The sequence below is a fragment of the Malaclemys terrapin genome, chromosome 5, assembly GCF_027887155.1.
Source record: "Malaclemys terrapin pileata isolate rMalTer1 chromosome 5, rMalTer1.hap1, whole genome shotgun sequence".
Taxonomy (NCBI): domain Eukaryota; kingdom Metazoa; phylum Chordata; order Testudines; family Emydidae; genus Malaclemys; species Malaclemys terrapin.
In genome coordinates this window covers 83,763,314-83,790,367 of record NC_071509.1, presented here as the reverse complement: position 1 = coordinate 83,790,367, position 27,054 = coordinate 83,763,314, and the positions used below count along the sequence as shown (strand labels likewise).

General features: G+C 40.2%; 1 protein-coding gene across 5 annotated transcripts in view; it reads right to left on the bottom strand.

Annotated features, from left to right (window-relative positions):
- The window catches only part of FBXW7 (F-box and WD repeat domain containing 7), a 296,926-nt gene that overhangs the window by 125,648 nt on the left and 144,224 nt on the right, over positions 1-27,054 (bottom strand). For all 5 annotated transcript variants that reach the window (XM_054029535.1, XM_054029538.1, XM_054029537.1 and 2 more), the window contains one exon: positions 11,409-11,969. In XM_054029535.1, coding sequence (XP_053885510.1) covers positions 11,409-11,900 — 492 coding nt within the window. In that variant the 5' untranslated portion in view covers positions 11,901-11,969. The remainder of the gene's footprint in view (positions 1-11,408; positions 11,970-27,054) is intronic.

Genomic DNA, 27,054 nt, shown 5'->3' with positions numbered 1-27,054 from the left:
GTCCAGTAGTCTAGTTCAGTGGTTTTCAAAGTTCGGGTCGCGACCTAGTACTGGGTTGCCTTGCTCAGCACCCAGGGACCTTGGTGGCTGGCCAGTAAAAACTAGTAGTCCCTACCTGTTCTGACACTGCGCTGTGCCCCAGAAACAGCCAGCAGCAGGTCTGGCTTTTATTAGGCTTACCAGTTAACCCCGGGGTTCTCAAACTGGGGGTCGGGACCCCTCAGGGTTCGCGAGGTTATTATGTGAGCTGTCAGTCTCCACCCCAAACCCCACTTTGCCTTCAACATTTATAATGGTGTTAAATATATATTAAAAAGTGTTTTTAATTTATAAGGGGGGGCTCTCACTCAGATGCTTGCTACGTGAAAGGGGTCATCACTACAAAAGTTTGAGAACCACTGGGTTAACTAATCTTAACCGTTAACCCCCGGCTGCTGGACGGCCCTGCCAGCCCCCGGCTCCCAGCCCCTGCCGGCCCCCGGAATCCCAGCCCTTCTCCCTTTAATCAGTTAACCATTTAAACAATATCATTTTAATCGTTTAAACAGTTAACTTTTAAAACTATATTTACATCCCTAGGACTTATGTCGGCATAACTGGGGTGACACAGCATCTGTGTAGACACTCCATTACTTACATTGGCTGTTAGCTGCCTTGTTAGGCAGGAACCGTGAAATTGACAAGAAATTTGTGCAGCTAGAGCCCTGCTGTCCCCCCTCCCACCCCCGCACACACACCCCACTCCCCTGGAGAACTGGGCAGCTGGACCCTGCTCCTGGACCCCCAAGCAGCTTCCTCCCCGCTCCGTTCCCCGCCCAGGAACATTAGCTATCTTGTCAATTACATGGTGGGGGAGGGAAGGGGCAAGTCCCCCGGGAGCCTGTAGGGCAGCAGGGAGCTGACAGTGGAGCTGAGAGACCAGGATCTCAACTCCTTACACAGTCCCTCTTAGTATTCCTGGTGAGGACACACACCACCGACCGAAGGAGGGTAGCGTGGACATGCAGCTTCATGGTAATTACTGCAGGGGTTTTAAGTCGACCTAATATTGGTTGACTTAAGTTTCTAGTGTAGATACACCCTCAGTCACTTGTCATTCAACTTTCAAACACTATCTCTGGAAACCATACAGAAAAGCTGAGGACCACAAAAAGGTTAACAGAAAATAGCAGATATTATAGAACAAATGACAATATTTCTTGTAACTGCAAGTGACATATTAATGTAACAGATATAATTAATCGCTAGAGATTTCAAACTTTTTCCTTGAGAGAGCTACTCAGTAGCTAAGTTCTTATGAATCACAGACTATTTCAGGCAGGGATCACCATGAGAGTTACTTGTCATTGCAAAAATCAGAATCCATGCCCCATGAATCAATTAGCACTCTTCCTGCTCCATTTATAGACTTGACAAGACTAGCGAAGCAATGATTCGTACAGGCCTAGCTCTCCCTGTAAGAGGAACTGAAACATAACCCCCACCTTTTAATGCAGAAGGGAGGAGTATATGCCCACCTCAGACAGTAGCAGGCAGGAGATGGGGTCACTTCTTAGCCAGAGTCGTCAACATGTGAAACTTGCTCCCTGGGACCAATTCTTCTTAGAAAGCTGTTTCTATAGGCTATCTCATCCCTAGCCACAGAAAGGGTACATAATCATAATTTTGGAGTTATTTCTTTAATGTGTGTGTGGGGAGAATCTAAAAATACCACCAAAATGCACAGACAAATTGAGAATCAGTAATCCTTTCATAAATATGTTAGTATTTTAAAAGCTACATTTTGGTGATTAGTTTATTGATTTTCCTAAAAACACAGACAATAGAAAGAACAAAAAGGTTAGTTGTTTCCAAATAACGCATGCTTCACAGGTAGGATTACGGCATTGTGAAATTTTACAACTTGTCAAAGTTGCAAGACCTGGCAATACAAACCCAGACAATACTACAAAGAGATAACATATTAGGATGGGGGTAACAGAAATGAAATAGGAGACGACATACATGAATAGAGAGAGGAAGGAAGAAAGGGGTTGAGGGAAAGGAGGGTTATGCGGAATAGAGGTCTGACATTCTTTGAGCCTTCTCAACCTTTTTATCAAAATGTATCTAGAAATGGGGTCCAAATTTCTTCAAATTCATGTAACTGCTCTCTGTGGTGGCAAGCTGTTATTTCTTTAGCTTCTAACTCTGACAGGTCTGAATACCACTGCTCTATTCTGGCCATAAGCCTACTCAGTTTTTGTAAAATCATGCACTTAATGATCACTGAAGCCCTCAAGTACCAAAGTCTTTTTGGCGGAGTTAAACCCAGTTTAACAGGTTAGTAACCTAGGATATAATTTTCGGCTGAGGTTTGGCTGCTGAAACTGAGCACTATCTTAACTCATGTCCTTTGTGTTCCAGAGCTGCCTGATTGTTGGACAGTCCCACAGCATACGCCTCAGGGTTTCTTTTTCTCTGTTACAGCACTAACAAACATCAGAGGATAAGGCCTTTATCTTGTGCAACCTCTATGGAACCTAATACATTTTTAATATTTTTTTTGTTGTATCAAGATTATTAAGAGAGCCACAGATGTTTTTAATGTTACATAATATGCTCTGCCACGGGGATTTTTTTAAATCCCTTTCCCAGAGTTTCACAATGAAGTCCAGGCTAATGAAATTCCTCTTCCTTAACCAAGTATGCATAGTGGACATGGACCTGGCAAGTTCATGAAGCATTTCTAAGGTTCCAAGTAGTTCTGGGGCCTCTGGCAGTCCTAGGGCATTTGGATCAAATTGAGATGTTAGAAAGTGTCGTAATTGTAAGTACTGCCACTAGACTGAGGAAGGCAGGTAATGATGTTGCTTTAGTGTTAAAAGAGGAACAAAGCCCTCATCATGACTTACTGTGAACTCCATATGATGCACTTGGCTCAGCCAGGTCTTCCCAAATTATAGATTTGTCCCCAATATGAAAGTTTAGGTTGCCCCAAATAGATGCTTTTGGATTAGGATGAGGATGAACTTGGGACCTTTTAGGTAGGACAGCCCAGACCCTTCACACAGCCACCACTGCAGGCACCTCATTTTTCCACACCAGACAAAAAGACAAATGGAGGAGACCCACAGGGAAAACTGAATGTCTTAATCGATTTACATCCATGTGATGTAAGGATATTAGCATGGTGGAACCAGTTTGGTATCTGCGATATGATAGAAGCATAACAGTAATTTAATGACAGCTGCACAGCTAAACCAGAATTATTTGAAATTTTAGCAACTAATCTATATACTGTATGAATGAGGAAAGTAGTAAACATTCTATATTTTGACTGGTATTAACCTTCAAGCATACACTAAATTACACTCCAATACAAAATAAAAAATGAAGTTCTACACCTAACAGTTAGGATTATTCTAAACAATACAAGGCTTTAATTATATACCTACTTTAAAACTCAGTTTTTCTTCTAATATTATGTAAGAGTTATCCAAAAATAATTTAACAGTTATGATTACTTAAAAGTAAGTCTGACGTGCAGTTATAAAAATCACTAAATAACTTTGATGTGTAAACAAATCAGTTTTTATTGAATATTATTAGTGCTCATTTCTGTATACAGAGGAAGATCTGTTTGTTGCCCCAAGATACTTATCATTTGCCACTATATTCTACATCAGCCACAAAATTAAGACACCTTACACTGGAAATCAAAATAAAAGTTTAATATCTGTTTGCATTAAAAGAGGGAAAAGAAGAAGTGCACTAATCAGACGGGGGATACAAAAGAGGTATTTAGAAGAACAGACCATATCACCAATGACTTTCAGATTTAAGCAATTCTTAACACCTTTCCTTTTTGACAAACCTTCATTTGATTTACTCAGTTAAGAGTCTGGTTACATCATTGACACAACTGTTGGAAGTCTCAGAGACTAAAGGCATGAAGAATCAACTGATCTCTATTTCCTGTTGGTTGGTCACTTACAAAAAAAGTAAGAAGTAAAAAGTGAGTTGCTCATTTTTATTTATTTTTATACTAAGTATTCGCTCCACTTTGTACTTTTTGTACTCCAGGAAAAAAAAAGATACACATTAAAGTCCTAATACACAAGCCATCTGAAAAATGCTTTAAGCTTAGCACACTTTAAAAAACAAAAAATGCAGGGATAGGTTTCCTTATGTTGGAAAACACCCTTCTGCACAGATTAAAACAAAAGCAGTGTTGTGTGTGACAAACATTTATTTCTGGGTTAAAAATGGTACTTTTAATTGTTAGCAGCAATGCAGAGGAAAACCCATTTATCAAGACACATTAAACAGCTTCCAGCAGAAAGCACAGTCATAAAGCGTCTGATTGTGCCCTCTGGTGTTCAAAAGCATAACAAATAGAAAGTAATGTTAAAATAATACACACATACTGCAAACATTTAAAGAGTTGGCTTCCTTGATTATGTCTACTTCTTGTACATAACCAATTTCTCAGGGATCATTATTTCTGTAATTAATCCTTGATTCCCCATCTCGCCACAAAGATTTTAGTTTTTCCTTTTGATTTTCTACCAATATCTGGAGTGTCACACAACAGATCCCACATACACACCACACCCACAGTACTTTTCACTACAACAGATGACTAATTTTGTTTCTTGTTATAAAAAGAATTCTATACATCCACAAAAATCCTGCAAAAGTACTGAAAATAACTCAGTCAGAATTTCACATCAGCATAGCAGATGTTTAATTTCATTCACAAGCTTTCTGTACCATCTTGAAACTAACAGCCTCTCCATTATAGGATCATTTTGTCTGACCAGCAAATACACCACTACCTCGATATAACGCGACCTGATATAACACGAATTCGAATATAACGTGGTAAAGCAGTGCTCTAGGGGAGCGGGGCTGCGCACTCCGGTGGATCAAAGCAAGTTCAACATAACGCAGTTTCACCTATAACACGGTAAGATTTTTTTGCTCCCGAGGACAGCATTATATCAAGGTAGAAGTTTACAACCAAGGTCTCCATAGGCTTGAGTCTCTTTAGGGCTGAATGAAATCTTTGCAAGCTTTGTTCAAAGTTTCTAAGGCAGATATTTAAACTCTGAGGGCTGGGAGGTGATCCTCAGCTGGTGCAAATTATCACAGCTCTATTCCAAGTCACTAGTGCTACAATTTACACCAGCTGAGAATCTGCCCTGAGATTATTTAAAAATCTATCCTATCAACCTCTAGTCAGATTAAGTGTGGCCATTTCAAGTGCAGGAGTCCATAACTGTAGGGACTTCAATGTTTCCCTGAACGAAACCTCTAGAAGAATAGAAAACTCTGGTGCCAATCTGGACAATGAATTTCTGTCTGGTCTTCTAAAAACAAAGGAAGAGGAGAGAGTGCACATTTCACTCATTTCCCTCTGTTCCTGGTGTCTGGGGCAATATATGTAGGTTGGCATTAAACAAACAACAAAAAAAGTTTAATCTGAGGATGATCCCACCACAGAAAAATCAACATTTGGTAGTAGAGTCATCCTGCTGAAGAACTACATACATCTGGCTGAGTTAATTCTCCAAGAGAACACTGACCAGAAAACTGCTTGAATAATGGAAGATCAGAATGCACTTTTAACTCCACACAGGAGATGGAGAAGCCAAAATGCATGTATTTGGGATTTACTGGGTTAGACTGATAGTGTACACAGTTATTTGAGCATATCCTTTAGATTCACAAAACACACACACACACACACACACACACAAAATAAAAGTTTTCTAGTATCTTCATGGAGAGTTTCCATCTTGAATCTGTTTTCTCCTTAAATTCTGGAGGCACAAGGAGTAACGAAGATAGAGAAGTCTTGGACATCAATAACTCATTAGAAAGAACACACCCACTGATTTATGTCCTGACAAGCTACCTTAAAACCCAGAATCTGGATATACTCCCAAAGTAGGACTCAATATGTCTATAACAGAGGTGGTCAACCTGTGGCTCCAGAGCCACATGCGGCTCTTCAGAAGTTAATATGCGGCTCCTTGTATAGGCACCGAGTCAAGGGCTGGAGCTACAGGCGCCAACTTTCCAATGTGCTGGGAGGGTGCTCACTGCTCAACCTCTGGCTCTGCCACAGACCCTGCCCCCACCCCACCCCTTCCCTCCCCTGAGCCTGCCATGCCCTTGTTTCTCCCCCCTCCCACCCTTCTGCACGCCACAAAACAACTGATCGGGAGTTGCGGGGAGGGAGGAGGAGATGCTGATCAGTGGGGCTGCTGGTGGACAGGGGGTGCTGGGAGCGGGGTGTGGAAGCTTTGATGGGGGGCTGCTGACGTATTACTGTGGCTCTTTGGCAACGTACATTGGTAAATTCTGGCTCCTTTTCAGGCTCCAGTTGGCCACCCAGGTCTATAAAAATAGTAATCCATTCTCTGAACTTTGTCGTTGCATTTGATAGAAACATCTTGACCACTTTAATAATGAAGCAAACCCTCAACTATATTAATTTCTGGAAGGAAGTCAAAGTGTTCTTCATGGCTGCTGACTCACCCATGTCCCCATATTCTTGAATCCTTTCAGTTGTAGACCTGGCTTCTGATTTTTAGGAGTTCACATTAGCCTGTTATCCAAGTACAGGTGCAGACATACACCTTTCTGGTAAAGTGCTGCAGCTAGGATCCCCATTAGCCACCCTCATGTGAAAACCTCAATACTGTGGAAACTCAGGCACATTTTGATGAGAAGGAAGACCAGGAAAGTTGAAATAAGCATCTGATGATCTGCCGGGCCTATGAACAACTCTCCTAGGAAAACTTCCAGCAAGCCAAACCATGAAACTGCTGTTATGTGAAAGGAAGGTCTTGACAAGAGCTTGATCACTTCTTTAATATCCAGTAGTAGATGACAGCTTCCTGTCACTCGAGTCTATAGAGTAGATGGGATAGGTTTCCATTTCGTAAAAGGCAGGGAGAGAAAACACAACTGCTTGCTGTCTAACAATTCCCCAGCTCTCTGAAGGCTTATCTACCTGGATTTCAAAATTTGAGTCCTTTTGCATCCCACAGGATGGGGAAGAACAGCCAACAATGCTGTTTGGAACTCTATCCCTGCAAAAGAGTAGTGCTGGGCAAAATCTCCACTTACATGGGCATATGAGAAATGGCTACTGAAGTTCCATTTGGAAAAGAAATAAAATGACACCAAAATTCAAGCTGATATCTGCCTTCAAAAGGAAGGGCATGCCCCTCAATGTAGAGAGGCTGCCATTCACCTGCCTCCCTCTCAACAACCTGGGAACAATTTCCTGTGGCTCAAGAACCAAACCTTGTGCCAGGAACCTTAATTCACTGCACTACTGAACTCAAACAGGAGTCTTAAAGTGGGGTCACCGTACAGCCATAGTCATCCTGTGATGGTGTTTTCTCAGGATTGGGAACAGACAGAGAAACTACACGTCTTGCTCACTGGACCTGCCTTGGGTTTTTTTTTTTGTAGAGACCCACATCTCCTCCAACACCTCCTACCTTCGGCATACAGGAGTTTATTTTCTGTTTTCCCTCATGGAGATTTGTGACAATATTTGGTAGAATTAGGCTGACTGATCTCAGCTGTCTGAACAGTCAATTTTTTTTCACAACATAGATCACATTAAGTAAGTGTATGAAGAACCAATTTCCCTCCCATTCACAATCATATAGACCACCTCCTTTACTCACTGCAATTTCACAACATCCCTGTGAAACTACAGCAATTGCTTATATGGAAGAGTAATATTAGGAGCAAGCATAACTAGACCTTAGGTGGCAAGCATACCTAAGATACATTATATCTTTACGTGGGAATCTTGAGGAGCTTCCCTTAATGTCACAGGATCCCGCAAGACAAGAAAAACAAAACAAAACAAAATAAAACAAAAAAAATCAGGTTAGAGACTTCACTCAGCAGTTTAAGTTAAAAGAAAGGGAACAGAAATTAAAAAGATTTAAAAAAGAGGTATGACAGTTAACATGAGCTGAACAATACTGGTTTTAGTATATTGGTAGTAGTATATTGGGTGCTACTTGTTATCTTTGTAGAAAGAAAAACATTGCACATGTTGCCTACGCTGCTACAGAAGACAGGACCAACCTAGTAGTTGTTCTGGATTAGTGGATGTACGCTCCTGAGATTAGCTGTAATAAACTGCATTCATAATCAAACAGATGCCATAACTAGTATATAATATAAGTGTAACTTTACATGTTTTCTGATATACTTAGGAAGGAAAGAGTTCTACAATAGTCTTAAGACTTAAAAAAAAAAAAAAAAAAAAAAAAAAAAAAAAAGCTCCCTGGGGCAAGCAAATAGTGGTAGTTAGTAGAGAATGACCAGACATACTTTTATATGAGCTTCTGGACAAAGGAGGTAATGAATCTTTTAAATGCTGGAAAATTAACAGAAATTCTCTGCTGCATTACCAATGGCACAATGAGAAAGCTTACCACTCCAGTAGAGATTTAAAAAAAAATAAAGATCCCATTACTGCAAAACCAAAACCAAATATACTTTCTAAGTTTCACCTAAAACCAGAAAGAAACTTACGGCTGATTCTTAGACCGTATGCAGCAGATTCCACACATTATTTCTACTGAAGGTGGTGGTAAAAAACAAGTTAAATTAATGTACAGATCCAAATAAGGGGCTAGGTAATCTGAACAGAAGCAGTAAATAATCAGACACTAATGAGCCCAGAAAAGCATACGTGAAGATGTAAAAATATATCATTTTAACTTTTTGAGACTATTTGGATGAAAAAGTAATCTGACTTGAATGGTATTCTTTTCACATGATATACCATTTGATTTCAATTTACAATAGTCAGAGCTAGAAATCATACTTACTAGTGTTAATAAGAGTCCACATATACTGTGCTTGTCTCAAAAATTCTATTACATATAAGCATGTCAATTTTTTTAGTCTTCGGTAACCCTGCTTCAGATAGTAATTGTTCATGCTCCGTCATTAACTGAGTGCACAACATTTAACTTTATGCAGGATTTCTGCAGTATTTCTTTACACAGAAGATGTTTGTATTTTTAAACTTAGATGATTTAAAAACAGGTTAGTCAAAATGAATTTTTCTTGTTGTGCTGTTCTAGTCTTAATAATGGAATCAAAATGCAAAGTGGCTATCAGCCAATACAGAAAAAATCCTAACTATGCATGCTTTCCAAACACCAGAATCTTATTTACATCAAATGTGCCTTGTTTAAAACATAATAAAAATTGTATTCATTATGAAAAAAATGAAAAAGAAGCAAAAGTAAAGACCATTAACCACTATCTCTTGCTCTGTGTGCATGCATTTATATTGACTATTGTTGTTTACATAGTTGTATTACGAATTCTGAACTTACTGATCCAGCAAGTTTAAATGCTTTTTGGGTGCAAAATGGTTGAGTATAGGTAGTTATGGCATTCCTCATCACACTACACTGGTTGGGAAAAAAGCATCACAGCAGAAGAATTAGTGGTTGTAAGACTAACAGAGCCAAGAAAATCTGACAAAACTTGGCAATGATATGCTAGTGTTTCCATTCCGACATCTTTTTAAATGGGATTTCTTCAGAGATATATGATTCAACATTTAGGACAGCTAACATCGTACATGTAAAATTCCATTATTTCCTTAAAAAAACAACCTAGAAAGATCCTTATAACAACTTTTGAAATCAAGCATCTTAATCAACACAATAGATATAAAACTTAAACATATGGGAGATTTAGATTCTAACTACCACTACCTGAAATGTACTACTGCAAATTTGGAAAACCAATGGTGTCCGTATGTCTGCACAAGTGTAGTTGCATAGATTCTGGTACAGTATTTCTATCAATATGCTTATACTGATGCATTTGACATTAAAATAAGACCATCACCTTGAAATTAAGTAGTGGATTTGAAGAGACACTGCCAAATTGATATTTTCAAGATAATAAACAATGTTTAAAATTCAGTTTTCTGACAATGTACCCTTTAAATAATACATATAATTTATTTATTTATTGAGGGAGTAAAAGGAGTTTCTCTTCCTGCTGTTGATATTTAGAAGAATCGTTGGGCAGGCCCAAGAGCAACACCATTCATGGTTATAGCCACTCTCCTCCAATCTCTTTCTCTATCCACATTACTGTTTGTGGCTGTTTTAAGTTCACTTTTGCTGCTGTTAAGATTAGTAAACTCCCTTTTGAAGAGCCTGGGAAATGACTTGCACCACCACCAAAAAGTGAAACCGATAACACAAAAAACTTTTAAAAGCAAAGAATATTATCTTTTAAAGCTTTTTCAGTCTTTCAATAACCTGAGGGTTAGCCTATAAGGGGATCTAGTCCACAGCAAGCCTGGGTGTGAATCTACAGTGCATCAACTTGCTGTGCACCAAGCAGCCATGTGGAACCTGTTCCTGAGTGCACTCTGATCTACTGCTATTCGACCTTCATGCTAAGGAAATTTTAGTGCATGACAATAAAGTCCATGCGGCCACTTAGTGTACGGCAGGTTGATGAACTGTAGATTCACACCCAGGCTTGCTGCACACTAAGTCTCATGTACAGAAAAGCCCATAGAGGCTACTTGTAAACTCAACATTTTCAGACAGAAGAATGATTTTTTTTAAGTTGATAATAACCTTTTAAATTATTAAATGTGATTTCCTTATTCTTCACAAACTCCACAGTGCCATATGATGACTTTATATTTGAACTATTATTTTTTCACCTATATTTAGCCAAGGAAGTCACTTGAAGCTGTCTAGGATGAGGAGTTGAACATTCTCCCATTTCCTGTCTCTAATTTAAAGTGCATATGTCCAGTCCCTTGGAACGATGCCTTTTGATACAAGAAGCTCTCATGCTTCCTTTGAGAAGGAAAATGTCACAAATGGTTCCTTAGTGCATTTTAGGGAGATTGTAGGATTATAATATGAAAGAAGTTAAGAATGCTGTTCTATCGAATATATAAAGCTTTGTTTCTGAAGGATAGTTAAGCGATGGAACAGATTATCAAGGAAGGTTGTGGAATCATCATCACTGGGAGTTTTTAAGAACAAATTAAACAAGCCTTTCCGAGATAGTCGAGGTATACTTAATCCTGCCTCAGCATGGGGGAGGGACTAGATGGCCTCTTGAGGTCCCTTCCAGACTTCTATTTCTATATCAGTCTATGAACAGCTTTATTTATTTATATCAAATATGTGTAAAGAGTTTTATTATTAGTAGGTGAGACTTAGTATATTAAGAATCAATGTATTCCCAAAAGTGTATTGTTCTAGCAGATAACATACTCAAATCAGTAAAAGATTTCAGAGTAAATTAGATGTGCAACTTATTTTCTAATCCTGAGTAACCAACATCTTAAGTACAAAATAGAAAAATTAAATTAAGTTGCTCACCTTTGACTTTATGTAGAATTGAGATGACTGGTGTATGGGCAAATCCATGATACTATTTGAATTTGTGACACTATTACTGTTAGTGTGTTCATCTTCTCTGCTGCTGTCATCAGACTGATCAAAATCATCACTCTCCTGGTCCATTTCCTCCTCTTCTTCCACCTCCTCCTCTTGTTCACCACCATGTTCTTCCTCTTCCTCCTCCTCATGGTTACCAGTGGATTCTTCATCCACTGCAATAAGCCTATTGTTGTTTTCTTCTAACTGTTCTTGCTGGGATTCAATTCTGTCATCAAGTCCAGACTCTGCTACACCTATTTCCCCATTCCTTGCAATGTGCTCCTCCTCTTGTTGTCGTAACTGCTGCTGCTGCTCCTCCTCCACAACTCGATTCATCTGCTCCTCATCTACTTGGCTTGAGGAAGCATTACCTCGAAGAGACGCTCCAGTTCGTCGCCTCTTGCTGCCCACAGACAGCAGTTCCTGATTCATTTCCAAAAGCCAGCTTGCTACTTCTTGGACCTTGGCTAGACTATCTGATGATGCAAATGCTTTCACATTCTAAGGAGACAAAGAAAATTTGGAGAATGATTAAAAAAAAAGTTTGATTTTATTAAATCATTATTTTATTAATTATATAATTGGCTTATTTCTGACATTTTAAAATTCCAACTACAAATTAGCAACGGAGAATTTATATGTGAACAAAAAAACCTGTCAGTAGCACAGTACAACAACATTCTAAAAAGACAACTGTACACCAGGAAAAAGTTCAGTTGGGTTGTTAAATATGACATTGTAGGTAGCATCATGAATATTGGTAGCAAGGCAAAGAAGTGTTTTTGCTGACAATAAAAAAAATTCAGCCTCAGGCAGACACTTGGAAAGGAAAATTTTAGCCCAAGGCAGTCAAGTTTGGCACAGTTGCAAGCAACCAAAAACAGAGTCTTATAATGGAAAGTGTTTGGCAACCTTAACCATAGGTCTTATCATTCGAGCTACCTATAAACTACATGGCTATCTCATCTAAGACATATTTTCCACATCTAAAGTCACTCGTGGAGCTTTTTTACAACACCCATTAATGGTCTCAGTAGCAACACACAACAGTAACACTATCTTCCTACCCATATTCTGTATCACCCTGTTTATACATCCAATAATCATATTAACCCTTTTAGTGACATCACAATGGGAACTCATGTTCCATTGGTTATCTAGTATTATCCCATAGTCACTGCTTTCCAAGACACTACTATGTAGTCTTTGTTTTTCTTATGTATGACCTTGTATTTTGCTGTAGTTCCCACACACACAAAAAAGCAGTTGGATTGTCCAGTATACAAAGCCATCCAGTTCATTCTATAACATACATTACTATTTACCACTCTGACCCCTGTGTAATCAGCAAACTTTATCAGCAATGATTTTATATTTTTTCCCTTGAAAACTGATTTTAAAAAATTCAACAGAGTTGGGCAGGGAACAGATCCTTGAAGGATCCCACTAAAAACATGCACGCTTGTGGTGTGCTCCATTAACATTGCAATATTATTATTTATATTATGCTAGTAACAATAGAACCAGGTCGAGGAGGATGGAGTACTGGTTCTGAGCTTTGGCTTGGAAGAGGTAAAGACATTGACAAGAGCATTTTCAGTGGAGTGCCAGGGGCACAAGCCAGATTGTACAGATGGAGAAGAACTCCCACATTGACGGTACACAGCATATTTAATGAGTTTAGAGATTAAAAGAAAAAGAGAAATGGGGTGATAGTTAGAGAGGCAAATGGGGTAAAGGATTTTTTTTTTTTTGCTGTCTTTTTTTTTCCCTTTATTTTTTAAGATAAGAGAGAACATGTTTGGATTGTGAAGGAAAGAGACAGGGGAGAGTGAGAAGTTGGGAAGAGTAAGGTAGAGATGAGAGTGCACACAAGGGAGATCAAGGAGGAGAGTAGATGAGAAACTCCAGTCTCTATGATAGGAGAGATGGAGAAAGTTGTAGAAGAAGGAAAAGAAGGCAAATCAAGGGGAGACAAAAGATCACATCATACTTTGTCAAATTTCTCTTGGAAGAAGTCAGCAAGATCTTGTGCAGAAAGAGAAGTGGAGGCAGAAGAAGGGAAGAATTTAAGGAGTGAATCACAGGTGACAAATAGGTGGCTGGGACCGAGGACATGGGATTCAATTAAGATGGAGAAGCAGAGTTGTTTAGCTAGGATGATAGCAGAACGGAAGTAGGAGAGAACCAACCTTTAGTGGAGGAAGTCAGTTTGATAATGGGATTTCTGCTAGGAATGCTACACAGCACAAGAACAGAGGAATCAGATGTTGGGAGTGACCCAGGGCTGGGGGTTAGCAAAGCTGTACCTTCTAATGGGAGAGAGGGGCAAAAAAGTCAAGAGTGAAGGAGAGTAAAGAACGGAGAGAATCAACAATTGTATCAGTGGAAGTAAGGACAAAGAGGAGAGAGCTGAGAGCAGATAAGAAGTCTGCAATACTGATGGACCAGAAGTCATAGAAACGCAGAGTCAGAGGGCTGACAGGCAATGCTGAAAAAGACCAGAGGGAACTCAGCAACAGAGAGATCAGAGAGAGAGAGATAGGTGCTTGGTGAAGACCAAGTCCAGTGAATGGCCCTTTTGGCAAGTGAGAGTGAACTAGGTCTGCAGGACTAACGAAGAGTTGAGCAAGAGGAAACAGGCAGCTAAGGAGTCAGGGATGGATCATCATTATGGAAGCTGAAGTCACAGAGGATGAGAGTGGGAGACCATAAGGAGAGGAGGGCTGAGGGGGAGGAGCTGGGTGGATGGTAGATGACAGCAACATAGAGGGGAAGAGGAGAGAAAAGTCTGAGGCAGTGCTGTTCAAAAGAAGAAAGAGTGGTAAGGGGGAGAAGAATCAAGTGATGTTGAATCCACCACATCCTTAGGTATTTACAGATAATTTGGTGTTTAAAGTACAATAGACATACAAGTAAAATGACAAGATGTTTGCAAAAGAGTTTAATTTGTTCAGCAGTTGTTGGCAGTTGAATTGGCAGGGGCTTCAGGTATATCAGTTAACATACAACTGTATTTCAGTTTAAGCCAGGGTGTGCACTTTGTTATGATGCTGCACAGTTAGAATGTTTTCCTGCATCACTCAAAAAATGACACTCTAAACTCAAGAAATAGATTTCAAAAATAATCAACATTTGTTAGGAATGCATTTGTTATGAACACATTTAAATGCCTTATTTCAGTAATAAACCGTCAACTGATGACTACTAAACTATGTATTACCGGGACCTACACAATGAATGAGAAGACACACATTCACCAGAAATGTCTTTCCTAATAGAAGGTATTAATCTGTAATTAACCATATCCTTTTGCCTCTTAGCTTTTGCTAGTGTCATAGATTTTAAGCCTAGAGAGAACCATTATGATCACCTAGTCTGACATCCACAACAGAAGCCCAAGAGCCTCACCCAAAAGTGCTTTGTAACCAGTGCCAGGTTTCAACCCTTTTCCAGGAGTGTAGTAAGTGAGGTGGGAGACATACATGCAATTACACGACACAGGGCAATTTGCATGGCAAAACTGTGTCCCCCTAACAGAATTTCAAGTGAAATGTTCTACTAGACAACTGTGATTTTTCAGCAATCCAAGAGCTGAAGAAAGAGACACTTAGTAAGAAGGAATGCTTCAGCATACTGTAAGTCCCTGAACTCTCACTGGGTGGTGAGAATGCAGTTAATTTTAATATGGTAAATAACAATGAATTTTAATTGTGTTATTAATAAAAACATTTAGTATACTATCAGTACTTTACACTATAATCTGTATTATGTACCTATCTGAACCCAACACAAAATGGTTTAAGAAATATTTTCTCTGAAATCTAGACTTTGTTCTGTTATTTTAAAGAAATGATGCAAAACAGGGATAATATGCTAGTATAACACATTTTCATAGGGCACAGGTATTTAATTGAATATTCTGAATTGTGTAAACCAAATCTCTATACAACTATACTGTATAGCAAATATTGTATGTTTGCAATTTTTTTTTAATTATGCTTAAAACTATGAAGTTCTTAGAGTTTTGACTACCACCAGATCTTTCTGTATTATATGGAAACAATAAAAACAATACTACTAATAATGTAGTATAATCAAAACTATATTCAAAAGGAAATCTGTTCACTAAATTCTCATCTCACTCCACTAGAGGGAGATTCCTTCTGGGCATCAAGTCACAGTTACTACTGGAGCCACTTAAAGCAGATTATAATCAAGTTTTAACAATACATTATCTATGAATAAATACAGAATGTTACTTTCCTCTTAATTCCTTATTTCTCTGTCCTATTAATTTTACCAGATGTTTAGATTAAAAACCTAAACAATGTATATCACATTCTAAAATCAAAATTGACAGCTATGTTTCACACCAAAATCAATAAAATGAACTGATTTACTTGTAATTTGTATTTTCTTAAATTTGTGGATTAATTCAAGATGACATTTTGTCAAATGTTCACTCTAAATCTGCTCTTCTTTCTACTGTTCATTATATCCAACAGCATCTAAAAAAAATATTTTTAATTGTTTACCAATCTAAACATTTTCAGACACAAAAAAGGAATACCAAATCTGTAAATTATGAAAATGGAGATATGAATAGATTATAAATGAAACAGTTATAACCTGTTTAGTCCAAATTCTGATTTTAACCCCCCCTCCCCCAGTACTATGTAATTAAGCAAAACAATGTACGCAGCTTACTAACAGCCCCTCTCTTCCCACAAAATGAGCTTCACAGCTTGCCCAACAACCTGGAGGTTCCTCGTGGATCTGAAACAGGGCAGAGTCATCAACACAGAGTCTCTGTATCTCCTCCATGACCCTCTTCCATAGCAGAAAAGCTCCGCTGGAGCCAGATAGGGTTACCAGATAGCAACTGTGAAAAAATGGGAATTCCTTCCAGCCACAGCTGTCCTGAAGACTATCCTCGTCAAGGAGGATCCCAGATTCTGACAACACTCCAGAGAACAAGTAATAACAGTTACCCAGAGAGACAGATTGGGGGAGACAGATTAGTTATTTTCTTAAAGAAAGGTTGATTTTCACTGGTTGGTAATCATTAAATCATGTTCATTTGCAACTAAATATAGCCTTTGCATTAAGTTTGGTGCTTCATTTTGCTAACCAGGTGGATATATTACATCTAAACACATTTATTTAAGCAATTATCCATCTTAAAATATCGTTTCAAAATTCTCAATTTTTAAAATTTTATGATGTTAGAAAATGGGTGAATAATGCATTTCTTATTTACTAGATGATTTTTTTTTTATTTGTGCTTTGTGTCAAGCTCTGGGTGGCAATTCAAAATGTACCAACACACTTTTTTTTTTATAATTAGTTAAATAAAAACTTAAAACATGCTGGATACATAAGAAAAAAGTATACCAAAAAGTTTAACAAAACTTTTTTTTTTCCATTTAAAGCTGACTGATTTATTAAACAAGGAAGTATTATCTGTAGTTAGTGAATTGAGCATATTGTTTCTGTTCACCATATCCTTCCGATTTTAAAACCAGTAGATCCAATCCTCTCACACCTAGTTTTTAGAAGAGGAAAACAAGCTCAAATTGGAAAAGGAAAACAAGCTTTCCTGCTTTTTCAACTCTCAACTGGTTTCTTAACTTTGAATAAACTAGTCATTGAACTGAACTAGTTGAATAAACTGAAATGAAGAAAATATTTTCTCTGCACCTGCAGAAGAAGCTACTTCTAACAAAAGTTGTTTTAGCACTTCAACAAACTTCATTATTAGGTGCTTATCCAGTGTGCCTTCTACCACTTCAGTGGTTTGACTTTCTTTCAAACTTCAGGAGCAAACATGTACTGCTTAATTTTTTGTATTTAAAATATTTTAATATATTATAGTTTGTTTAGCCCTTGGCATAAATTGTCATAATTTCAAATTGAATTTTAAATAGTTTTTTTTAAAATAAGCTTTTATTTATTTTATATAAAAATCCAGTTTAAATACAAAACATGTAGTTTACATTTTAAAAATCCATTTTTAAAAACTCATCACTTTTTAGCCCCCCCGTTACATGGTGTGCATGTGAAAAAGCAAGATCTATGCACAAATCTCAGGGATAAAGTCTGGCCAGATCTTACATTTAACATTTAGATTCAGCCCCTCAAAAGGCTGATCTTCCACCACTGATTGAGCCTCACATGGAAACCTGGAACTTTGAAGCCACGTTTCCCTTCTCACAACTACTAATGTGACCACAATATTAGAAATACTGTCAACAGCATTTCTAATGCATTCGAGCGAGGAAAATGACCTTCATTGACAGGTGAAACATGGAACATGCAGGCTAACAATTCCAAGGATCCCTTAGTGAGTTTGGAGACCACTAAATTAAGACCCTAGTGAAGGTTTGGTTTCTTTACTGATGGAAAGATTCTGATCAAGCACTCAAAAACCTGGCTGTGGATAAAGATTAAGTAACCATCCATTGCGGGGTGACAAGCACTAATTGCCACCAGATTAACCCATAGCGAGCTAAGGGAAAGGCCGGCTGTCCTGAGGGTAAGAAGGTAGTCCAAAACTGCAGAAATATACACCATCTCTGGAGATTATATGGTTTTGCTGGGCCCAGATAGAAAAATGCCTCCACCTGGCTACATAGCATCTTCTGGCAGAGTCTTTCCCCGCTATTGTTAAGGATGCATACTGCTTCAGAGCAGTAGCATTTTAGGATCGATGTCCATTTCAGTACTGATCTCCAATGAGATGAAGAGCATCAGGGTTTGGATGCGTGACCCTGCCATTTTTATGGGTCAAGAGATCTGGAAAGGTCTGAATGCTGATAGTGGATGGGATGACATCTGTTGGAGGCTTGGAAATCAAAACTGAGTCATCTAGGGGCAATGAGTATGACTTGTGCCCTGGCTAGAATTTTCCATAGAACTGGAGATAGCAGCAGGATGGGACATAATCTGTCCCAAGGCAAGAAGAGATCACCACCCTTGGTGTACTCTCTTTTGGCTCCTCTGGAGCAGTATACTTTGCTGAAAGGCAAACAGGTTCCCAAGTCAGGGTTCTTCACTGAGAGAAGATGTTGTTAAACTACTGAATCATGTAACTCCCACTTGTGATTGGTGGCAAAATGTCTGCTGAGGTGATCCACAAGTGAACTGTGGGTGACTGAGAGGGTGGCAACAGGGTGATGCGATTCTGTATGCACCAGTCCCATAAACTGACAGCTTCTATATATGTGGGGGGGGGGGGGGAGGAAGGAGGCGACCATGCCCCTCCCTGCTAGTTTAGATAGAAATGGGGGTTAGGTTGTCTGACATTATCAGAACATGCTGGGACTGTATGAATGGTAGAAATGCTTTGCAAGCCTCTCGTACTACTCTCAGTTCCAGAAGACTGATGTGAATTCTGATTTCCTGAGGTGTCCAAGTACCTTGTGCTTTGTGATTGTCCAGACTAACAGGGAGGCCTTTGTAATTATCATCTTGTCAGATGTGGGAAACAGAAAGGGAACTCTCATGCACACATGTCCATGGTCACTCCATCATGCCAGAAAGGCCCTCATCTTGGAGTTAGTTGCCACCATGCTATTCATGCTGTGCTTGCTCAGTGTATGTACTGTTCGAAGCCAAGTCTTCAGGCAAAGGTGGAGTCAGGGAAATGGCATTACATAAGTACATGATGCTATATGGCCCAGGAGAGCAAGGCGCACCCAAACTGATGTTTGAGGGTTGCGGGTAACCAGTTCTTTGAGAACACACATGGTGTAAAATCTGTCCATGAGGAGGCAGGCCCGTCTTGACTGAATTCAACGTTACTCTGATAAATTACATGGACTGTGTCAGAGTCAAGATAGACTCTTCCATGTTTACACAGATTCCCAAGGATGCTAAAAGATGGAACACAGTGACATGGTTGATGTCAAGACTTCCAAACGAGACCTGCTGGTCAGAAGCCAGTCATCTCCGTATGAGAAGATGTCTGAGCTGAACTACTACTACTGGAAACACTTTTCTGAAGACTTGGGGAGCTGTACCTAATCCTAACGGGAGCACCCTGTATTGATAGTGATGGAGGCCCATCACAAACCTGAGGAATCCTCTATGAGAGTGATGAATGTTCACATGAAAGTATGCATCTTTCATATTGAGGGCCATGAACATGTCTCTTTTTCTAGGGATGGTATTATCAATCCCAATATAGCCATGCAGAATTTCATTTGCAAATAAAAATGTTGAGTTACTACAGGTCAAGAATGTGTCTCCAGACTCCGTTCTGCTTGGGAGAAAATATTTTAAATAGACCCTTTTCTCCCAATATTGAGAGGGTACCTGCTGTATTGCTCCTTAGCGGAGAACAGATTGTACTACCTGAAAGAGAATTCCCTCATGAGAGCGGTCCCTGAAAAGGCAGGGACAAGGGGGTTTTGGGAGAGAGAGGCGAAGAAACTTGATGGTATGGCTGGAATGGATGATAACATCAGATGAGTGACATATCACCTCCCAGTTTTGGGAAATTTTTCACTAGATGGCCTCAATTAAATCTCATAAATCGGGTAGAGATGCCATTGATATTCGTTCACAGCTCTCTAGTATCATGTCAAAAGGGTCTCTTGGTTGGAGGATGAGGTCAGGTAGTTGCAGCTGGAGTGGGAGGCACCAGATATCTTTCATCTCTGCATTCTTTGTCGTTTGCAAGGTGGCTCGTAGGAGTGTTGGTTATAAAAGGTTTGAGCTAAGAGCTTTGGTTTGTAAGTTTGTTTATATTTCCTCTTTGTGGCAGATGTATAAATACCCGGGAAGAGAAGGGTTGCCCTAGATACTTTCAATATGTGCAGAAACTCGTTCATCTTTTCATGAATGGAATTGGTCTCAATGTGGTCTAAATCTTCCTGGATTCCCCCAAAGACCGTAACCACAACTCCAACTGCATCACAATGGCAGTTGTCAAGGATCTTGATGCAGTATCAGTAGCATTGATTGCAGCCTGTGAAGAAGTCCTGGCCACCAGTCTGCCCTCATCAACAAGGGCTTGAAATTGAGTTCAGTCCTCCCGAGGTTTGTCCTTAAAGTCTAGAGTAGTTCAGAAAATCATATTTGGTGAGACAGGCCTCATAATTCAAGATCCTAAGCTGTAGACTGGTTGATGCAAAGACCTTTCACCCAGTAAAGTCGAGATGTTTGGCCTCCTTATCTGTGGGAGTTGTTACTTGAATTTTTCAGTGGCCATCTGCAACACTAGGGAGTTTGGAGTAAGGTGAGAGAACAAAAACTGTGTTCCCTTAGCTGGCACAAAGTATCACTTCCCTGCCCTCTTGGGGGTAGTGGCACAGGTGGCAGGTGTTTGCCACACAATTCTAGCTGGTTCTGGAATGGCTTCATTGACTGGGAGAGCACCCTGACTGGAGCCTTCATGGTGGAGAATATCCAGAAGTTTATGACTTGAAAAAGCCCTGGCTGGGATGATTTAGTTGGGGATAGTCCTGCTTTGAGCAGGGGGTCGGACTAGATCAGGGGTCGGCAACCTTTCAGAACTGGTGTGCTGAGTCTTCATTTATTCACTCTAATTTAAGGTTTCACGTGCCAGTAATATATTTTAATGTTTTAGAAGGTCTCTTTCTATAAGTCTATAATATATATATAACTAAATTATTGTTGTATGTAAAGTAAATAAGGTTTTTAAAATGTTTAAGAAGCTTCATTTAAAATTAAATTAAAATGCAGAGCCCCCAGGACCAGTGGCCAGGACCTGGGCAGTGTGAGTGCCACTGAAAATCAGCACGCGTGCCGTAGGTTGCCTATCCCTGGACTAGATGATCTCCTCAGGTCTCTTCCAACCCTAATCTTCTATGATTCTATGATTGTGTGGCCTAGGCTGGTTCCAGAAGATTCTCAATCCCGTCTGGGCTGAATTTCCTGGGTTAAGGGGAAGGGACGCTCCTGAAGATGGTCAATGAATCCCTGACCTGACTATTTCAACAACTCTCAGTGCTTCAGTTTAGGTGGTACTGCAGTTAGTGTCAAGGTCAATGCAGAGACCTGTACTGAAGAAGTCTTGCTCTTATGAGTCTTGTCATGCAGCTTAGGAAGTCCTTCTGGCATGAAGACTTGACCAACTTGGACAGGGTCAGCAAGGTATCTCTCCTCTTAGAGAGTCTAAGAGGGCATCTGCTTTTGTGTTTGAGATATGAAAGTAAGGGGCATTAAGGGGGCCCAGCCAAAGGGTCCTCCCTGTGCCTCTCTCCACTCAGGAATCAGACAGAGAACTAGGGAGCGCACTCCTTGCCAAATTGAGCCTATGTACAAGGGGTTTCCACAGACAGGGTTTGACAGGGGTCTCATTAGCTTCAAAAAAACTTTATGGAGAAGGCAGAGCTCTTGCACCTGCTGCATTCGGCTGGGGAAATACTGTACTTGGCAGAAATATGTGCCTCCCAAGGGCAGCAGAGGCAATGCTAGTGGTTGTCACTGACTGAAAACATGCTGCGATGTTCCCCTCTGGTATTATCTGGACCGGTGATCTGCTAGGTCACTCCAATCCTTGACTCTGGGAGCCAGCCTTACCCTGCTCTGCTGTGAGAACCCCCACTCCTGGGCTGTTCATGCACAGCCTCTGGCATGTAAGCTACTCCTTGGATTGTGCAACTGAATGAAACTAGCCAATATCTCCGATCCCAGACACAACCCTAGGAACCTACATCTTGCAGTGTCCAGACTGCTCGCTGGACACTGCAAGCTTATATAAGTTCATCAATTTAATAAAGAAATTGATATGTACCAGGCTTGTTATCCCAAGGGGCGTCTCTGACACGCTTCAATGCACTGCTTCAGGTAGAATAAACAAATTTATTAACTATGAAAGATAGATTTTAAGTGATTATAAGTCAAAGCATAACAAGTCAGGTTAGGTCAAATGAAATAAAAGCAAAACACATTCTAAGCTGATCTTAATACTTTCAATGCCCTTACAAACTTAGATGTTTCTCACCACAGGCTGGCTGGTTGCCATTCAGCCAGGCTCTCCCCTTTGATCAGTGCTTCAGTCACTGGGTGGTGATGTCTATAGATGGAAGTGGAAGAGAGAGGAAGAGCATGGCAAATGTGTCTCCCTTTTATCATGTCCTTTCTTGCCTTGCCCCCCTCCACCCCTCCAGAGTCAGGTGAGCATTCCCTCACCACAGTCCCAAACTGACCAAAGGAAGGGGGGGTGACTCACTCGAGAGTCCAACAGATCCTTTATTGTTGCCTAGGCCAGTATCCTTTGTTCCTGTGAGGCTAGGCTGGGTTTGTCCCATACATGCCCTGAAGAGGTGCAAACTGCCCCTCTGCTTCTCAAAAGTTTTTGCCTGGGCTTACTCAGCCTCATAACTATATACATGAAATTACAATCTATAACATTACTATGACATCAGTATAACAACGATTACTATAACATTATTATAACAACAATGCTCAGTGCATCATGAGCCTTCTGAAGACAACTGACATGACAAACTTTGCATTAGATACCACACAATCACATTAAAAGGATGAACATGGGGGTGCTGGGTGTCCCCCGAGGTACAGAACATCACATATGCAGGGGCAAAAACACAGGTTTTGAAGCATGAAATCCTGGGCATAATCCAAATCCCACACTGGGAGACCGGTAAGGTTCCCTGGAGTGGAGATTCTAATACTATAACTACAACCATCAAAAACTCTAATTAACAGCAAACTAAGAATAATATAACTTTGCATATAATTACAGGATGGAAAGAAATGAGAAGCTCTGGACGTTGGAGGATCCTGACTCAGTCCATGAAGTGATAAGAAAGAACTGGCAGTCGGTCCTCCCTTCCACTTCTCTTGGTGGGGAGCACAAAGTAGAGCTGGGGCACAGGTGGGGACCAATAGACACTGCTTGCAAAAACTCTCCAGTAATGTGTGCATGCATACCCAGAGTGGAATACATAAATGGACCAGCACTCAACAAAGACTAGTTTTTATGGCCAAATAAACCAAGATGCTTTGGTTCTCGTTCTTCTGGTGTCATTCTATGTTATTTGGTTTTCTCATTAGCTGCAACCAGTACAAAGGAACCCAGTACCAGGTATGAATAGAAAAATTCTGCTCCCGAAGAGAGAACTTGGTATTTCTTGCTGGCCTTCTTTAACAAAGGAGCAGCAACTGCAGGTGTCTGCCATACATTTCTTGCAAAGTCCAACAGTACCTGTTTAATCAGGAACGTACAAAACCTGACATTGGTGAATGAAGTATGCCAGTTTATGTGAGGATTCTTACACCTCCTCAAGAGGACTTCGTATAGCCTCAGCTACTCTTCTGAACAAGTCCTGAAAATGTTTCAAATTATTTGGGTTAGATGGAGTGGAGGGTTGAGGATGACATAGCTGTGGCCCCAGGTAGATCTCCCATTTCAGAAAGCTCTTCCTCAGAATGGGCAGGTTCTCATGAAGCCACCTGAGAGGAGCATGTTGTGGAGCTGTGGAAGAGTACTACCTCCCTCCGTTGGGGGTGGGTGATACACAAGTGTGGCATTCTAGTTGGTATGGACCTGCCGAGGCCAGGCAACTCTGGAACATTACAGGGATAAGGGCCTGAAGGTCATGGAGTAGGATACCAGAGCATATGAGTACCCAACAGTCTCTGTTGAATGAATCCTGGATTCTCTTCCCAATCCACAAAAGTCACAAGAAGGGGCCTATCAGGAATATTATTATTTCTATTAGTAGTATGACAGTAGCACCTAGAAGCCCAACATGTAGGAGAATGTTGCCCACTCCTCTTTGACTCAGGTGAAGAGAAAACAGAACATTCAACATCCAAAGAGGGGGTGCATCGAAACTGGATTGCTAGGCTGCAAGGAGAGTCTAGGTCCTAGACTGTAGGAGCAGTCAGACCAGGTGATACACCTGGAATCAAAGGTATTGCAGGTCCCAGTATCAATGACAGACTGTTCACATTTGTAGAGAAGAGTAGTGATTCCGGTTCCTCCAAAACTTCTAAATATCTGTGTTTCACATACTTCACCAGTACGGAACAGGGCTGTGCCACAAACATCGGAGCCAGAGTGGAGTGTGCCAATGTAGTCAGCGCTGATACAGCTCGTACTGAAGGGAGTGTAGATAGTTTTGTTGGCATCAATGTGACCATTAGGGAAACTGCCAGTACCAATGATGCTGGTACTGTGGTAGTTAACATCAAAGCAGTTGGTGCTGAGGTAGGGGCCAATTAAGTGTATTGATACGGTAGTGAAGCCTCAGTAGCATGCTCCCTCAGAACACTTACAGTGACCATATTGGGCCGATAAGTCTCCTTGGAATGGGAGCAACGAGGAGATTTAAACCTGTTTGTAGTGAAAGTTTTCACAGGAGACCCAACTCTCACTATCCCCAAGGAGTGATGCTCCTTTTGCTTAGAAAACTTTTTGTCTGTCCTGCCAGAAACAGAAGCCAAAGCAGCTCTAGAGCATTCCTGGGAAGATATTAAACTTGTTGAGGGGACGGGAAGCACCAGGATCCCAAGTCAGTCTCACAGAGTGGTCCAATAAAAAACTATCTATAAACAGGCCTCTCTGGTTTTTGATGCTCTTTTTAAGACGGATTTACAGTTAGTACATTTGCTTGGGATCTATGATTCCCGCAAACAAGAGAGGCATATGACATGCCCCTCATTTATAGGTATTGTCCCCTTGCACAGGGGCTTTGCCGGAGACTTGGGGTTAGACATCCTAAAGTCTTCGTACCAGGAAAAAAATACCAGAATGAAGGGAAAAACTGAAGTCCATCAGGTTACTCCAACTGGCAGCCCACAAGGCAATTCCATCCAACCCCTGAATGTGTCCGCCCTGCAGCAGACCTAATCCACAAATTGACATCCTTCCCATGGCAATGTACGTAAGAGTTCATGCCAAATGTTGGGCACCATTTTCTTTCTGTATATGGACTGTGGAGGTGCTGCTTACTGAGGAGCACAAGGACATATGTGGTCCCAATAGACACTGCTGTCTAACACACTCAAGTATCAAGTATCAAGAGCATGGAGTGTATGCACACAAAGAATGGAATATATATTATATATTATAGACAGACAGATATAAAAATAAACAAGCACTTGAAACAGAATGTGCGCTTTCTGATATCAAAGAGGGAAGTGTTCACTTAACATTTTTCCAGAGCGTAGGCACTAAGTGTAGACAGAAGCAATTTTTAGTACATACAATTTTATCAGCCAATTTTTCAAACATGGTTAGGAATATGCTTCAAAAAGATTAACACAATTTACATACCAAGTTTACTACATATTAAGTATATTAAAAAAGATGGCAACAATATATATATATATATTTATAGTGGTGGAAGTATTTTTTCAGTATTTAGTTTAAAAACACTTTGTTAAAGATGGAACAGGCTTTCAATTTTTTAAAAATATATTAATTTATTTGAGATCAAGCATTGTAATTTCAACTGCAAAGGCTGTTATGAGTGAAGTTTTAACAATTTTTAACTGCAGTATTCACTATCGACAGCATTATTTGTAAAAATATTATCAGTTATCTGTTTTCTTATATCCTGTGGTTTACATAAGACTCTTTGACATAAAATTAGCAAAAAGTCAAAGAAACCACAAGTTTCTTACAGAATTTTTGGACTCTTTTGTGCCTTACATAACAGGCACATCTTTCCTCTAGTTAGTATATTTAATAGTAAGACAAAAGATGTCTAATAAATGCAAGTTGATGGAGAGAGAGAGAGAGAGAGAAAAGGATCACTAAAATAGCAAGCGGAACACTGCCCCAAAGGAGAGATTACTTACCTCATACAGTAACTGGAATTCTTTGAAATATATCCCCATATGGGTGCTCCATGTCAGGATATGCACATGCCCATGCACTCTTGATCAGAGATTTTCATCAGCAGTGCTCATGGGTCTGTGCCTTCCCCCTAGACAACATAAGGGTATGGTGAAGGGTTGGTGCGGGGGAGGGGGAATGCCTGAGGCTTCATAACAGTTTAAGATGCAGCTTGGAACATATTTGGATAATCTCTGAGTGAAAATTGTTTGTCCTTTCATACATTCTGCAACTGAGATGAAAAGCCTGGGTGAAACCCTGATGGGCCTAGTCCTGTCTAAGTAGAAGGCAAGCATATGAAGGCTTGTTTCTTCTTTCCAAGAGTGAGGTGTGGGATAAAACATCAGTAGGGGATGTGAAATTATGAGGAAACCTTGGGAGGGAAGCAAAGGTGTGGATGTAGTGAAGTAATGACCATGAGGAATGCAGTCTTAAAGGGACAGATAAAAGAGGGAAAGACTCAAGAGGAGGTATCACTCTGAAACTGCATCAAATCTGGAAGCATTTCCAATTCTGCAGGTAAATTTTCCTCGTTGAAGATTTTCTGCTATTAAGCAGAACTATTTGTACTTCTGGAAAGCAGTCTTGCTCTGTACCAGAGAGCCATTTAGTAGCCACATCTTGAGGTGAAGTGCAGAAGATTTGAGTGAGTGATGGATCCTAACTCTTGCATGAGGAGATTCATTGTCAAGGGAAGATGGAAAGGCGGTTGCAGAGTCATGCAAACCAGCTCTGGAAACCACACCT